The sequence below is a fragment of the Lepidochelys olivacea genome, assembly GCF_965140295.1.
Source record: "Lepidochelys olivacea isolate rLepOli2 genome assembly, chromosome: 14".
NCBI lineage: Eukaryota > Metazoa > Chordata > Testudines > Cheloniidae > Lepidochelys > Lepidochelys olivacea.
The window spans coordinates 44,370,163-44,386,070 of record NC_140424.1 but is presented as its reverse complement, the minus strand read 5'-3'; the positions used below and the strand labels follow the sequence as shown (position 1 = coordinate 44,386,070).

Genomic DNA, 15,908 nt, shown 5'->3' with positions numbered 1-15,908 from the left:
CCGTCCCGGATGCCGGGGTCCCATTCCTCATCCTCATCTCCAGCCGCCTAGGGGTGAGGGCCCTGTGCTGCCCCCCCGGACACCGGGGTCCCATCGCCTCCCCCCGACTCTCAGGACTTCACCAAGGGGAGTTTTAAAAGTTTATTTAATGGGTTTCATATTTCAGCGTGAATCCCTCCCCCTGCCCCCACCCGAACCGAATACAGACACCCCCTCCCCCCGAAATCAGCCCCCCTCCCTCCTCCGGGCTTGGCAGCCCCCATGCTGGGGTGGGGCCCCGCCGGGTCCCCGGGGCTATTTCAGGGTTTTGGCCACCGTCTCGTAGGCCAGTTCGATCTCCTCAGCGTCGGGGCAGGTGCTGGCGAACTCCTCACGGGCGTAGGCATGTCGCAGGTACCGGTGGATGCCCTGCAGCGCCTCCGGGATGGTGAATCCCCGATACTTCTTACACACCACCTGGGGGGCACAGGGGGGGTCACAGCCGGGGTCACCCGACCCCCGGCCCCGCAGCTCCACGGCCTCACAACTAGATCCATGGCCCCACGGCCTGACTCATGGCCTGACTGACCTGCAGCCTGACCCACGGCCCCACAGCCCGACCCACGGCCCCACAACTAGATCCATGGCCCCACGGCCTGACCCATGGCCAGCCCTACAGCTCCATGGCCTGACCCACAGCCCTACAGCGAGATCCACGGCCCGACCCACGGCCTGACCCACGGCCCCACAACTCCATGGCCTGACCTATGGCCCTATAGATAAACCCATGGCCCCGCAGCTAGATTCATGGCCCCATGGCCCAACCCACGGCCAGCCCCGTGACCCCACAGCTCCACAGCCTGACCCATGCTCCTACAGCTAGATCCATAGACCCACAGTCAGATCCATGCCCTGCGGCCCTATAGCTAAACCCACGGCCTGAGCGCCGGGGGGAGTAAAGATCCGTCCCAGCCGGAGCCGTCGACACCGCCGGACGCAGAGCGGGCGAGGCCGAAAACCAGCCCCAGATCTCGAGCGACTGTGCGTGGCCCTGGGGCCAGCCCAGGGGAGACCCGCCCACCCCACCCCGCAGCACAGCGCCCCCTAGTGCCGGCTGCGGCGGGCAGCGGCGCCCCCTGGTGGCCAGCCCCGGTCCTGCGCCCCCACCTGGACGACGTGCAGCTTGGGCAGCAGGTTGCAGTCGGCCAGCGTCAGCTCGTCCCCGTCCAGGAACTTGCGGCTGGAGCGGGTCTCGTCCTCGGCGCTCGTCTCGTCCACCTCGTCCGGCAGCGGCGCCATCAGGTAATTGTCCAGCACCTTGAGCGCCTTCAGCAGCCCCTTCTCCAGGGCTGGGCGGGGAGGGAGAGAGACTCGTCAGCAGATGGAGGACAGCCAATCAGAAGGGACGGTCATCGGCATGGGGCAGACAGAAAGGCAGCCAATGGGAATCCAGGGAGATGGAGGACAGCCAATCAGAAGAGAGGGTGAAGGAAGCGGGGCAGAAAGAGAAAGGGAGAGGCGGCCAATGAGAATAGAACCGAGACCGAGGACAGCCAATCAGAAGGGACGGTCATCGGCATAGGGCAGACAGAAAGGCAGCCAATGGGAATCCAGGGAGATGGAGGACAGCCAATCAGAAGAGAGGGTGAAGGAAGCGGGGTAGAAAGAGAAAGGGAGAGGCGGCCAATGAGAACAGAACCGAGACCGAGGACAGCCAATCAGAAGGGACGGTCATCGGAATGATGATACTAAACTGGGAGGAGTGGTAGATACGCTGGAGGGCAGGGATAGGATACAGAGGGACCTAGACAAATTGGAGGATTGGGTCAAAAGGAATCTGATGAGGTTCAATAAGGATAAGTGCAGGGTCCTGCACTTAGGACGGAAGAACCCAATGCACCGCTACAGACTAGGGACCGAATGGCTAGGCGGCAGTTCTGCAGAAAAGGACCTAGGGGTGACAGTGGACGAGAAGCTGGATATGAGTCAGCAGTGTGCCCTTGTTGCCAAGAAGGCCAATGGCATTTTGGGATGTATAAGTAGGGGCATAGCCAGCAGATCGAGGGACGTGATCGTTCCCTCTATTCGACATTGGTGAGGCCTCATCTGGAGTACTGTGTCCAGTTTTGGGCCCCGCACTACAAGAAGGATGTGGATAAATTGGAGAGAGTCCAGCAAAGGGCAACAAAAATGATTAGGGGACTGGAACACATGAGTTATGAGGAGAGGCTGAGGGAGCTGGGATTGTTTAGCCTGCAGAAGAGAAGAATGAGGGGGGATTTGATAGCTGCTTTCAACTACCTGAAAGGGGGTTCCAAAGAGGATGGCTCTAGACTGTTCTCAATGGTAGCAGATGACAGAACGAGGAGTAATGGTCTCAAGTTGCAGTGGGGGAGGTTTAGATTGGATATTAGGAAAAACTTTTTCACTAAGAGGGTGGTGAAACACTGGAATGCGTTACCTAGGGAGGTGGTAGAATCTCCTTCCTTAGAGGTTTTTAAGGTCAGGCTTGACAAAGCCCTGGCTGGGATGATTTAACTGGGAATTGGTCCTGCTTCGAGCAGGGGGTTGGACTAGATGACCTTCTGGGGTCCCTTCCAACGCTGATATTCTATGATTCTATGAATGGGGCAGTCAGAAGGGCAGCCAATGGGAACCCAGGGCGTGGCATCCAGCCAGTCACGAGAGGGTGAAGGGGGGGAAGCCAATGAGAATCAATAAGGCGATATGAGGCAGCCAATCAAAAGGGGGAGAAGCTCACGGGAGAAGAGAGGCAACCAATCAAAACCCAGGGAAGATGGGAGCCAGCCAGTGAACATCAAGGTGAGATCGGAGGCAGCCAGTCAGAGGAGAAGGTAACCCGGGAAGGCCAGGGACGTAGCCAATGAGAATCTAGTGCAGATGAGGGGGGCACCAAACAGAAGAGTGGGTAAAGGAGGCAGCCAATGAAAATCAAAGCAAGATCAGGGAGATCCAATGGCAGACAGCGGCAGGCAATGAGAACCAAAAGGGAGACAGGAGCAACCAATGAGAGACGACAGAAGGATTGTGGCAACAGTGAGAAGGAGCCAATCAGAACGAGGAAGGAGCCAATTAGAACAAGGGGCAGCCAATGAGAGGACAGAGTGACTAAGAGCTGGAACCAATCAGAACCAAGGGGAGAGAAGATGGCAAAGGGACACAATCAATCAGAACCGAGAGGAGACAGATGCCGCCAAGAGAGGGAGCCAATGAGAAGCAGGGGATGATGTGGGGTGGCCAATGAGATTGAGGGGAAGAGAGACAGAGGGACCGACCAATGACAAGGGGCAGCCAAGAGAAAGAGCCAATGAGAACAAGAGAGAGATAAGCAGTGGCAGAGAGCCAGCCAATGGGAATAGGGGGGGAAGGTTTGACTGAGAGGCAGCCAATGGGAACAAAGTGGAGACAGAAGGGCAGCCAATGAAAACAAGGAGGAGATGGGGGACAGTGAAGGTTTGCCCAGGAGGCAGCCAATGGAAAGACAGAGAGCGACCTGGGGCAGCCAATGAGAAGTGAGGGGTTTCCCCGCCCCCTCCCCCAGGCGGATTCCCCTTCCCCCGCCCCAGGGATCCCCCCTCCCCCGCTCACCGGGGTCCTGCGCCGGGTTCGAGTTCTTGATGTAGGCGGAGAACTTGGCGAAGATGTCGAGCCCGGCCGTGTTGGACTCGGGGTTACGGGCGGCCAACCTGGGGTACCTGGGGGGGCAGTGAGAGATGCAGGCACGTGGGGTCCCCCCTCCTTTATTATCCACCCCCCAGACGCCCCCTCCTCACACACACCAGCCCCCCCACACACACACCCCCCTCCCCTCCAGTCTCCGGAACCTGCCCCGATACCCCTCCCTAGTGACCCCCACACCTAGAGGAGCCAGCTCCCCCGCTCCCAAAAATACAGTAAACACACCCCTCCCCCACCCCAGAAAGCCCCTCCCCAGAGTTCTCAGATCCCCCCATTTCAGCGAACCGGTGAGCGGAGCTACCCACCAGGCGTGGGGATTGTTGCTTCCCCGGTGGCCAGTGGAACTCCCTGCCACATGACAGTGGTCCCATCCAGAGTGGTACCCTGACTTGCCCCGCACATGCTCCCTGCCATGCCGGACTGGCTCCTTGGCACATACTTGGGGGGGCAGAGCACCTCCTCCAGGAACTCCTCGATCTTGTTGGTGTCGGTACGGACCTCGGTCCCGTACATCAGGAAGGGGAGCTGCCCACCCGGGCAAAGCTTCTGAACGGTGTCAGTCCTCCTGCAATGAGAGACGGGGGCTGCAGGTCGGGAGTGAGGGGCACCGGCAGGGCTGGGGGGCAGGGCTGGGCTAGCAGGGGGCTGCGGGTCGGGAGTGAGGGGCCCCGGCAGAGCTGGGGGGCAGGGCCGGGCTAGCAGGGGGCTGCGGGTCGGGAGTGAGGGGCCCCGGCAGAGCTGGGGGGCAGGGCTGGGCTAGCAGGGGGCTGTGGGTCGGGAGTGAGGGGCACCGGCAGGGCTGGGGGGCAGGGCTGCGATAGCAGGGGCTGCGGGTCGGGAGTGAGGGGCACCGGCAGGGCTGGGGGGCAGGGCTGGGCTAGCAGGGGGCTGCGGGTCGGGAGTGAGGGGCACCGGCAGAGCTGGGGGGCTGGGCGGGGCTAGCAGGGGGCTGCGGGCCGGGAGTGAGGGGCCCCGGCAGGGCTGGGGGGCAGGGCTGGGCTAGCAGGGGGCTGCGGGTCGGGAATTAGGGGCACGGACCACGTCTCACCCACCTTTTTGTGTCCACCGTGGTGACGTTGAAGGTGACGCCTTTGAGCCAAAGCACCATGAAGAGCCGCTGGGAGAAGGGGCAGTTCCCGATCTTGGCCCCATCACTGCCGGCCTGGCCCACAGAACAGAGGGGGCTCAGCAACCACCCAGTGCCCGGCCCCACCACCCCCAGAGCTTCCCCCTTCCCGTCCCCGTCCTGCCTCGGACCCCCACCCCTCCATGGGGCAGGGCTGCCCCCCACCCCGTGTCGTCCAGGCTGCACTACCGGCAGCCACCACCAGCGGGCGCCCACAGCTATAATGCCTGGTCGGTGCCCCGCTGCAACAGCAGCCTTGGCCTGCGCCCCCTCGCGATGCAGACCCCACACGGGGCTGTGGCTGCAATACCGGCCGTGACCACCAGATGGCGCCCCCTCGCGATGCAGACCCCACACGGGGGTGTGGCTGCAATACCGGCCGTGACCACCAGATGGCGCCCCCTCGCGATGCAGACCCCACACGGGGGTGTGGCTGCAATACCGGCCGCGACCACCAGATGGTGCTCTAATCCTGCCCTATAGGGACCCTGCAGAGGGCTCCCCTTTTGCAACTCCCCATAGCCCCCCACAGCTCCCGCAGGGGCTGTGCTCCTCCCCCCCCACACCCCCTCCTGCTCGGTGCCATGGGGGTGGGGTGGGGACTGGATCTCTAGGGATATGGCGGGGGGAGGTGCAGCCCATGGGGGTCCAGGGAGTCCCTGACTGACATGCCCTCTCCTGCCAGTGCCTTGGGGGCTGTTGGGGCGGGGGGAGCAGCCGGAAAGGGAAGGGCCTGTGGGGTGAGGGGGAACAGAGTGTGGGGGCGGGGAGGAGGGGGTGTCTGGGAGCAGGAGGAGGTGTATAGGGTCAGGGGAGGAGGGGGTGTCTGTGGGGGGCAAGAGGGGTGAGAAGTAGGGGGTGTTTGGGAGGACAGAGTGGGGGAAGATGGGGGGTGGGAGGGGATGGGGTGGGGGCAGAGAGGAAGGGGTGTCTATGAGGGGCAGGGAGGTGGCGGTGTCTGGGGGCAGGAGGGGGTGGGGAGGAGAGGAGGGGATGCCTATGGGGCAGCAGGGGTGGTCTAGGGGCGGGGTGGGGTGGGGCAGAGAGGAGGGAGTTTTGGGGGCTGGTAGGAGTGTGAGGTTCGGGGCGGGAGGAGGGGCACACATCTCTGGCTGTTGGGGAGGGAGTTGGCTGGGGGGCAGCACCCAAGGGTTAAACCCCCCACCCCCTCCAGTTCAGGGGGTCACAGAATACCTTCAGCCCCCAATCCCCACACACACACACCCAATGCAGGGGTCACAGGGCCCAGCCAGATCCTGCTGCCCGTTGCCAACACCCACCAGGCCCCCAGCCAGTTGCCAGGGAGATGCCCGGCAACGAGCCCCCTCCGCCAGGTGACAGGCAGAGCCAGTTGCTAGGCAGCTGCTTCACACCCGCCTTTTCTACCAGAACCCACAACCAGTGCCCTCAGGTACACCCGACAACCAGATACAGCCCATTGCTATGGAGATGACCGCCCACCCCCACTCCTCCTGGCAACCTGACACACACAATTACCCCCACAAAAGGTGGCTACAGTGACACAAGGCCCCGCCCTGCTCAACTGGGCCACACCCACAGCCAGTTGCTGTAGAAACAGGTCACACCCACACACAAGGTGACAGGCATGACGGGTTGCCATGGAGAACCAACTCACAACGCCCAGTGATGATTATTACAGAGACGCACCCGCCCCTCCCTGCCACAACAGCTACAGCTGGCAAACACAGGCAGGGCTCAGGGGGAACCCGGACGCCTGGGTTCTCTCCCCAGCTCTGGTAGGGGTGTGGGGTCTAGTGGTTAGAGTACGGGAGGCTGGGAGCCAGGACTCCTGGGTTCTATTTTTTTGAGCGACTACCTGTCTCTGGATAAGGGATGCGATGTAGGGCCTTCCCCATCTTGGGGCCTCCAGCTCCGACCCAGCCCCAAGGTGGGGGCCCAGCTGGCTGGGCGGGTGGGGGAAGCAGTGGGGGATGGGATCCGACTCAGCCTGGGTTTACCTTGAGCCAGGCAGTGGGAGGCCACTGTGGCTTTGGGAACGATTCATCCCCAGCCAAGTCCCAGAAGAGGAATTGTAATGCTGGGCAGGGAGTAGCAGGGGCTGTGGGTCGGGAGTGAGGGGCACCGGCAGAGCTGGGGTGGGGGGAAGGGCTGGGCTAGGCTAGCAGGGGCTGCGGGCTGGGAGTGAGGGGCACCAGTAGAGCTCAGTGTGTGTCATATGCCCTACACCGCAAAGAACTGCAGCGATTCCCCTTTGACTATCCCCTCCCTGCTCTCCCCCGTGGGTCCAAGGCCCCAGCATCCACCCTCGACCAGTCTTCAAACAACCAGAGCCCTGTGATAACGCCCAGCACCCCCATTTCCACCTCCTCTGGGCTGGCGGGCCCCATCCCTGCCTGACACAGTCCAAAAGAAGGACATGCAGGGCCTGTCCCTTTAAAACCAGCCCCACTGAGGGTTTTATAGGGAGACTCGCCCTTCCCAGGGGCAATCCAGCCAGACATAGCCAGGAAACATTGAGTCAACCCAAGGCAGGCTCTATACTGCTCTGTGGTTGGGGCCCGCTCGCCTCCTTCCCTGCAGTGATGTCACCCCAGGAGGTGCTTTTAGTCACGTTCCTCCACCCCCTTGGGTTAAATGGTTCCTTCCTCTAATTTCACTCCCCCCTCCCCGCCCCGGGCATGGATCTGCTGCGGGGAGCGGGGCGGGGGCAGCAGGGGGCGCTGGGCTGCAGGGGGCGCTGGGCTGCGGGGGGCGGGGCGGGGGGTTCGGCAGGGGGCTCTGGGCTGCGGGGGGTGGGGCGGGGGGCTCAGCAGGGGGCTCTCCAGAATCAGGGCCCTGCCCCCCCCCCACACCAGATGCTGCACAGACAGGTAATGAGAGAGGCAGGCCCTGTCCTGATGAGTTTATTGTCTACCTAGAGAAACCAGAGAGAAATAAGGATCCCCATTCAACAGATGGGAAACTGAGGCAGGGAGTGGTCAAGTGACTTGCCCAGGGTCCCCCCTCCTATGACTGGAGAGAGAACTCAGGAGTCCTGGCTCCAAGACCCCCACACACTCTAACCACTAGACCCCACTCCCCTCCCAGTGCCAGGGACAGAACCCAGGAGTCCTGGCTCCCAGCCCCCCTGCTCTAACCCAGCAGACCTCACTCCCCTCCCACACCAGAGTCCTGTTCTACCCGAACTAAAGTTACACTAATTTGCAGCCACTTTGAAGTTCCAGGCGCCGCACCCCAGGGAGTGGGTGAGTCCAGCCCAGGGAAACCAGCCCTCAGCCCTGTTTGGATTTTAAACACACAAAGAAAATCTGGTCCGAGAACCTGCTCCAGGGGTAAACCACAGGAAACAAGGAGGGGGGAAGGAAAGCCAGACACAGGAGGGACTATGCACAGCTGAGGATAGAACCCAGGAGTCCTGGCTCCCAGAGCCCCCTGCTGTAACCACCAGACCCCACTCCACTCCCCTCCCCTCCCCTTGCCGGGGAGAGAACCCAGGAGTCCTGTTTTGTGTCCCTGCCCCACCCTGATCCAGACACACACACACACACACACAAGAGAGAGGAAGAAAAAGATAGAAAGAGGGGAACAGAGCAGACACTGAAAGAAAGAAAGAAAGAAAGAAAGAAAGAAAGAAAGAAAGAAAGAAAGAAAGAAAGAAAGAAAGAAAGAAAGAAAGAAGAGATGCAGATGAAGCGGAGCAGAAGGAAAGGCCGTGGCTGCGTTACTCAACTGCTGGAGTGCTCAAAGCTCGTACAAAGTTTGGATTAAGATCTCCCGAGGGTGAGATTTGAGGGGGGGCTTCCTCCTAGGGAGGGGGATCAGAAGGAGAGGGAGAGAAAAGAGGAGTGGGAAAGAGAGAGGCGGTTTAACTGAGCCCGTACCCAAGCACGGCCCAGTTAAACCGGCCAGAGAGAGACAGAACAAAAGACAGACAGAGAAAGAGGGAAGGGGAGAGAAGCAGACGAGGAAAGAGACAGAGCCCTGGGCTGTGTAAACAGAAGCAGCCCCAGTTTGATTGTCCCAGGGGATCTTCAAACCAATTGAAAAGTTTTCCTCCTTTGAACTTTTCCCCAAATCAAATGTTTCAAACTGGTGGCAAAAAATGGTTCCCGCCAAATCATTTTTTTTTTCCATCCTGGTTTTAAAATGTCCCCAATTTCGGGTGTTTCAAACCCTGCTCCGGGCACGCTGGTTTCAGAGCGGCTTTATTTCAGTTTAGCTTAGTCCAGTTTCTCAACACAGGCCTTGTTTACATGGGGAACTTGCTTCAGTGTTCGAACAGATGTAGGTGCTCCAGGGCCGCCCCCAACATGGATGCTTTAGAAGGCCTGGTCATGGTTCATGTCACCCTGCGTGAGGGAGTTTAGTCTTTTAGCCGGATGTACAATTAATTCAAGTTGTCTGCATTCGAGGTAGCATCTCCAGGCTTAGTCTAGCTTCAGAGAGATTGTCCACAGGACAAATTAACTCCCAAAATACCCAGAGCGGCCGGATTAGCCGCTGATCAGTTGTGCCGTTTCAACCCGAAGCCTCAGACTAGACCCAAAACAGCTTTCAAATCATGTGCGAATTTGCGACTTTGAACATTTTTCATTCCCGAATTGGGAGGAAAAGCCAAAATCTCAACATTTTACACGACCCGGAAATCTGACCAAAAAACCCCGCTTCCCGTCAATCAAAACATTTGGTTCATTTCAAAGTGTTTCATTTCAGTCTGGATCTTTTTAAAACTCCAAACTTCCAACCCAAAAGTCGTTTCCAAGCAAAAACTGAAGCTTTTCATTCCAAGAATGGCAAAACCCGGGATGTGTCAACATTTGCCAGACTTTTCTCCCCCGACTTTTTCACCCCGGAATAGAAACGTTCATTGAAATCGATACTTTCACAAAGGAAATTTTGGTGCTGAGAAACTGGGTGTTCCCCCTGCAATGAAAAACGTTTCATGGAGAAAATCTCTTGGCCCAAGCCAGTCACAAGTAGCATCTCACTCAAGGGAAGATTAATCCAGGATTTACGAGCTTTCATTATAGTCGTGATTTTTCAACAGCTCTTTTTGCGTCAGAAAGTGTCGCTTTGTTGAAAACGTTGACAAAACAGGGTCAGTTTTGACAAATCGCCTGACTCAAAAAAACCAAAGCACCGACAAAAGTTGTCCAAAAGTTTTGTGGCTACGTGTTCGAAACAAAACAAAAAAAATTCCGGTTTTATGATTCAAATCGGCTTTTTATCGGGACACGTAAGCTAATCAGACTGAAAGAGCAAAGACAACACTTCGATTGACCCAAACCGACCAAACGTTTGGGTTTTTTCATTCACGTCTGGTGGAAATTGCCACTTTTCTCTCTCGATTCAGGACTGTACAACTTTTCAAAGCTCTAAGATATTTGTGGGCCGGGGAAGCCAGCATCCACCCACTTCAGCTGCATGTGGGGCAATTTCCAATCAGTTTCGAAGCGTCTCAAAGCAGTTTGTGTCAGAGCGAGGAGAAAGCGCGGTCAGACCAGGGCCTCACGTGCTATGCGGGGGGAATCCAGATCTAGCCAGTCAGATGGGAAATAAGGTGCAATTTTTTAACTGGGAGGGGAATGAAGCATTGGGACAACTTACTAAAGGACGTGGTAGATTCTCCGGTTTTAATTCAAGACGGGCTGTTTCTCTCAAAGATCTGCCCAGGAATCGAGGCAGGGAAGCACCAGGCCTGCATCAAGCCGCTGCTAGATCACAAAGATCCTCAAATCTAGGCCTTTCTCTGCCTCTCCGGGGGCTGGAAATTAAACTCCAGAAGTCCAGGTGCTGAATAAATGGGTGGAAGTCAACAGCGAGAAGCTAGATCAAGTGGCTGGATCAGGACTAGTGACACTCTATGGTTTTCGATCTGGGCGTAGGCCAGGCCGGAGAGAAACAAAACACACCGGCCGGCCGAGGGAATGAAAGCGATCCAGAAGAGGCCGTGTGTATTTGCATCCGGTGCTAACTTTAGCTTCTATCCGTCTGACTTTCCCCCCCAGGCCAGTCCTGTAAGAGCGTCTTCCTCCGAGCCCGCTACATCCAAGCCACGCTTTGCAAACGTCTGTCAGGGATCTACACGCAGATTTGAGAGCGGGGCTAGGTCTGAGCCGGGGCGGCTGCAGCAGGTTGTTCAGTCCCGGGGTCATTTTGAAACGGTGGAGTTGGGGGGGAATGAATGGAGGGGGTCAGACAAAGCTTCTTGCGGGTCGAACGCCTGGCTGACGAAGGGGTTTCGTTTTCAACCCTTTTGGCGTCACAGGAGAGGAAGGATGCAGGCCGCAAAGTCAGTTCCCCCCGCCAAAAAAAGAGCAAATCAACCGAAAAGCTTTGAATTTTTCTAGGCCACAAAGCTCGTCTGACCAGCCACGAATTCGGGGGACACGTCGGGGTCACCCATGCTGCAGTTTTCACACACGCCCCCCCCCAAAAAATGTTGCCCCCCCCAATAAGTTCACACAGCGGTGGTGTGATTTTGTGAGTGATCTATAGGGCTCCGGGCCAGGCCCTGTGGGTAGCTGTGGGATACTGGTGTCCCACCCGGCCGGGGCCAGCTAGGGGCCACGGCATTTCGGGGCCGGCTGCCTGAGTGGGCCCGTGTCCGTTGAAGGCACTTCCCCAAACGTGGCGGACCTGAGTGACCCCAGGAAAGAGCAAAAGAGCGGGGGGGGGGGCGGAAAGGCGGGACCCGCCCAGAGGCAGGGGAGAGAAAACGGGGAGCGAGGCAGAGCCGGAGGAGGACGGAAGAGGGAAGGAGGCAGAGGAAGGAAGGGAGGAGGGGGGAAGGGAAGGAAGGAGGGGCCGAAAAGGGGCCCTGGAAAGGGAGGGAAAGAGAACCTGAGCCAGGCGAGGGGAGAGAAAGGGGATGTGAAAAAGAAGAAAGGGGGCAAAATGGTGTGAAAAGAAGGAAAAGTGGGTGTGAAGAGGGAAGGACCAGGGAGAGAGACAGGAGGAGTGAAAAAGAGGGAAACGAAGAGAAAGGGGTGTGAAAGAGAGGAGGGGTGTGAAAACAAGGGAAGGGGGTGTGAAAGGGGCAGGAGAGGTGTGAACGGGGAAGGGATGGAGAAAGGAGGAGGGCAAAGAGAGGAAGGGGTGTGGGAAGGAGGCAGAGAAGGAGGGAGACGAAGCCCCCCACTCCAGGGGAAGGAGGCGGGAAGTAGAGCCCCCCTTTCCCCCCAAAAAAACAGCTCCCTGCCTTCTCCCCTCCCCAGCCCAGCCCCGCCTCCGACCCGGGCGGGGGGGGCTCCCTCCTCTTCCCGGACTTTCACTCTCCTGTGGCTCCCGTTGGGGAACAAGGGAGGGGCAGGCTGGGCTCCCCCCGGAAGAGGAGTCAATGCGGAGCGGCTCCAGAGTTTGGGGAGCCCCCCGCTTACCTTGACAAACAGCTCCACTTGCGTCTGCTCCTCAGCCATGGCCCGGGGCTGGCTCCGGGGGTGGGGGGGGTTAGAAACGGACAAATCCCCCCCGCTCCGCGGCTCGGGCGCGTTTCAAGGCTCCCCCAAGGGGCGGGAAAAGCCGGGTCCGGGCCGGGGGGCGCGAATCGCCCCACTTCGGAGTCTTGCGGGCAACTCTCACCGCAACGCGGAGCTGATCCGGAGCGACGGGTCCTCCTCCGCCAGCCCCACCCAGGAAGAGAGTGAGTCACCGGGGAGGGAAGGGGGCAGGCTGGGGCGGAGGGGGGCTGCCTCTCTCTCCTGCCAGCCCCGCCCCTTCCCTCTCTCCCCCCTCCCTCTGCCCCCCACCTGCCCACTTCCCTCCCTCTGCCCCCCTCGCCACCTACCCCCTCCTTCCTGCCCCCTCTCATTCCCCCGTCCCCTCCCTGTCCCACCCCGTCCGTCTCACTTCCCTCCCCTTCTTCCTTTCCCCTTCCTTCTCTCCCTCTGTCCTGGCTTCCCCCCCTCCTTCCCCTGTCTCGTTCCCCCTCTTCTCCATCCTCCCCCCGGTCTCACCCCTTCCCTCCCCCTGCCCCGTCCCCTCTCTCCGCTCCCGACGCCTCTTTCCCTTCACACCCGCGGTCCCTCCCTCCTTTCTCCCTGCTCCGCTCCCCCTTTCCCGGCTGCTCCGACGTTTCCTTCCCTTCCCGGGACAGACGGATGGTGCCAGTGAAATGCTCACTGCCCCTCGGGAGCAGCCACAGACAGGGCTGCCCCCAGGGCTCAGGACTCCTGGGTTCTCTGCCTGGCCCTGCGAAGGGAGCGGGGGCTAGTGGTTAGAGCGGGGGGGGGGGGCTGGGAGCCAGGACGCCTGGGTTCTCTCCCCAGCTCTGGGAGGGGAGTGGGGGGGAGTGGTTAGAGCTGGGGGGCTGCGAGCCAGGACGCCTGGGTTCTCTCCCCAGCTCTGGGAGGGGAGTGGGGGGGAGTGGTTAGAGCTGGGGGGACTGGGAGCCAGGACGCCTGGGTTCTATCCCAGCTGTGGGAGGGGCGTGGGGTTGAGTGGTTAGAGCTGGGGGGGCTGGGAGCCAGGACGCCTGGGTTCTCTCCCCAGCTCTGGGAGCGGAGCGGGGGGGAGTGGTTAGTGCTGGGGGGGCTGGGAGCCAGGACTCCTGGGTTCTCTCCCCAGCTCTGGGAGCGGAGCGGGGGGGAGTGGTTAGAGCTGGGGGGGCTGGGAGCCAGGACGCCTGGGTTCTCTCCCCAGCTCTGGGAGGGGAGTGGGATCGGGTGGGTTAGAGCGGGGCGGGGGGCTGAGTACAGGGAGGAAAGGCCCATGTGGCCGTGGCAGGCCGGCAGGGCGGAGACGTGAAGCGACACAATAAAGCTCTGTCCTCAGCCCTGAATGGGGCGCCTCTGGCGAGACGCCACGGAAATCCGGTGTCAGTCATTTCAGCGGCTCACTGACACGGGGGGGGGAGGAAAACTGGAGGGGGAGGGCAGGGATTCAAAATCACCCCCACACTGATAACTGACAATCACTCCAGGGGGCGAGGCATCAGGAGGGGGCTGCGGGTTGGGAGTGAGGGGCACCAGCAGGGCTGGGGGGGGCAGGGCTGGGGTAGCAGGGGCTGGGGGTTGGGAGTGAGGGGCACCGGCAGGGCTGGGGGGCAGGGCTGGGGTAGCAGGGGCTGGGGGTTGGGAGTGAGGGGCACCAGCAGGGCGGGGGGGGGGCAGGGCTGGGGTAGCAGGGGCTGGGGGTTGGGAGTGAGGGGCACCGGCAGGGCTGGGGGGCAGGGCTGGGATGGCAGGGGCTGCGGGTCGGGAGTGAGGGGCACCGGCAGGGCTGGGTCCCATGTCCCCCTCCCCCCGGTCCTTGGGGCATCTCAGGCCTGGCCCAGTCCCATGGAGACCAGAGCCGGCCCCCTGCTGTCTGGGGTGGGGCCTGCTGCCCCTCCCCCATCACCCAACTGTATCTGTACACCCTCCCCTCCACCCACCCCCACTACCCATCCCCCTCCCCTCTACCCATCCCCTCTACACCCATCCATCATCTGTCCATCCCCCCATCTAGCTAATCCCCAGCCCCCCCGCATGCATCCATCCATCCGTCCCCTGCCCCCCTCCGTTCCCCCGTCCCCCTGCAGTCCCCCCCAGAGCTGCTCTGGCCCCACCCCCCCTCCGCCCATGCCAGCTGCCTGCTCTCTCAATATTGACCTTGGCAGCTGCCCGGCGGCTGGGCCGCCTGTAACCCCTGCCGGAGGCCTGGGCCCGCAGCCTGGATCTGAGGGGCTGAGGGACACCACGGGACCCTGAGCTGCTCCCCAAGGGTCCAAGGCGGGCTCCTGCCCACAGGGGGGCTGATTTAACCCCTCGTAGGCCACATCCCCCCATGCACCCCACCCCCCCCACGACAGAGCCCCTGGGTGGCTGCTCGGCCTGGGTTACCCATTAACCAGCAACACCTTCCCCTGCCCTGGGCTGGCACCCAGCTACAGCCCCCGCTGACCAGCCCTGGGAGCTCAGCCTGCAGCTCCGGGCCAGCACTGGGGTCCCAGTGTAACCAGCCGCCGTGCCCCACCCCAGAGGGGCCGCATCTCTGCACTGGACAAGGGGTCCCCATGTCATCAGTCCCCCCACACACCCTGGAGGGGCTCGTTTCTGTGCCGGGCCAGGAGTCCCTGTGTAACCAGCTGCCGCGTCCCACCGCAGAGGGGTCCCCGTATAACCAGCCCCCACCCCAGAGGTGGCTGCATCTCAGGGTCAGTGACGGGGCAGCCAAACGTAGGGACCCGGCGAGCCGCGAACAATAATCCTCAGACTTTCGAGAGCTGTGAGACGCCCACAACCTGCCCCGTGGGGCGGCGCCTGCCAGGGCCTGCGGGTTCTGCCCCCCCCAGCCCTGCCGGTGCCCCTCACTCCCGACCCACAGCCGTGGGTCACTGGTTTTCTCTGCCACTTTCCTCCTTTGTCCTTAGGCTCCTCGGACTCCCAGTCCCAGATGCCGCGAGTGGCAGCTGCTATCTTGGCTGGGCCCATGTCCCCCCCGCCTCCGCCCCCCAGCGCCCAGGGGGAGATGAACAGACGGTCCCGGGGCCTGGAGCCGACAGCTGCTCTCTGCCAACCAGCCAGAGCCGGGAACTCAATCCGGAGGCGCCAGCCCTGGGGACCAGAGAGAGAAACAGCCTGACAGCGAACGGGGAAAGAGTCCCACTGGGCTGGCAGGGGCTGCGGGTCGGGAGTGTGGGGCACTGGCAGGGCTGTGGGGGGCAGGTCTGGGCTAGCAGGGGGCTCTGGGTCGGGAGTGAGGGACACCGGCAGAGCTGGGGGGCAGGGCCGGGCTGGCAGGGGGCTCTGGGTCGGGAGTGAGGGACACCGGCAGAGCTGGGGGGCAGGGCCGGGCTGGCAGGGGGCTGTGGGTCGGGAGTGAGGGCACCGGCAGAGCTGGGGGGCAGGGCCGGGCTGGCAGGGGGCTGTGGGTCGGGAGTGAGGGCACCGGCAGAGCTGGGGGGCAGGGCTGGGCTGGCAGGGGGCTGTGCGTCGGGAGTGAGGGCACCGGCAGAGCTGGGGGGCAGGGCTGGGCTGGCAGGGGGCTGTGGGTCGGGAGTGAGGGCACCGGCAGAGCTGGGGGGCAGGGCTGGGCTGGCAGGGGGCTGTGGGTCGGGAGTGAGGGCACCGGCAGAGCTGGGGGGCAGGGCTGGGCTGGCAGGGGGCTGTGCGTCGGGAGTGAGGGCACCGGCAGAGCTGGG

General features: G+C 61.4%; 1 protein-coding gene across 1 annotated transcript; it reads right to left on the bottom strand.

Annotated features, from left to right (window-relative positions):
• Nucleotides 1-217: 217 nt before the first annotated feature.
• CLIC1 (chloride intracellular channel 1) lies at nucleotides 218-12,436 on the bottom strand. Its single transcript, XM_084646873.1, has 6 exons — nucleotides 12,166-12,436; nucleotides 4,731-4,840; nucleotides 4,118-4,243; nucleotides 3,589-3,695; nucleotides 1,147-1,328; nucleotides 218-456 (listed from the first exon to the last, which is right to left on the bottom strand). The coding sequence occupies exons 1-6, from the start codon at nucleotides 12,202-12,204 to the stop codon at nucleotides 295-297; spliced, it is 726 nt and encodes a 241-aa protein (XP_084502999.1). The 5' UTR covers nucleotides 12,205-12,436; the 3' UTR covers nucleotides 218-294.
• Between the last annotated feature and the right edge of the window lie 3,472 nt (nucleotides 12,437-15,908).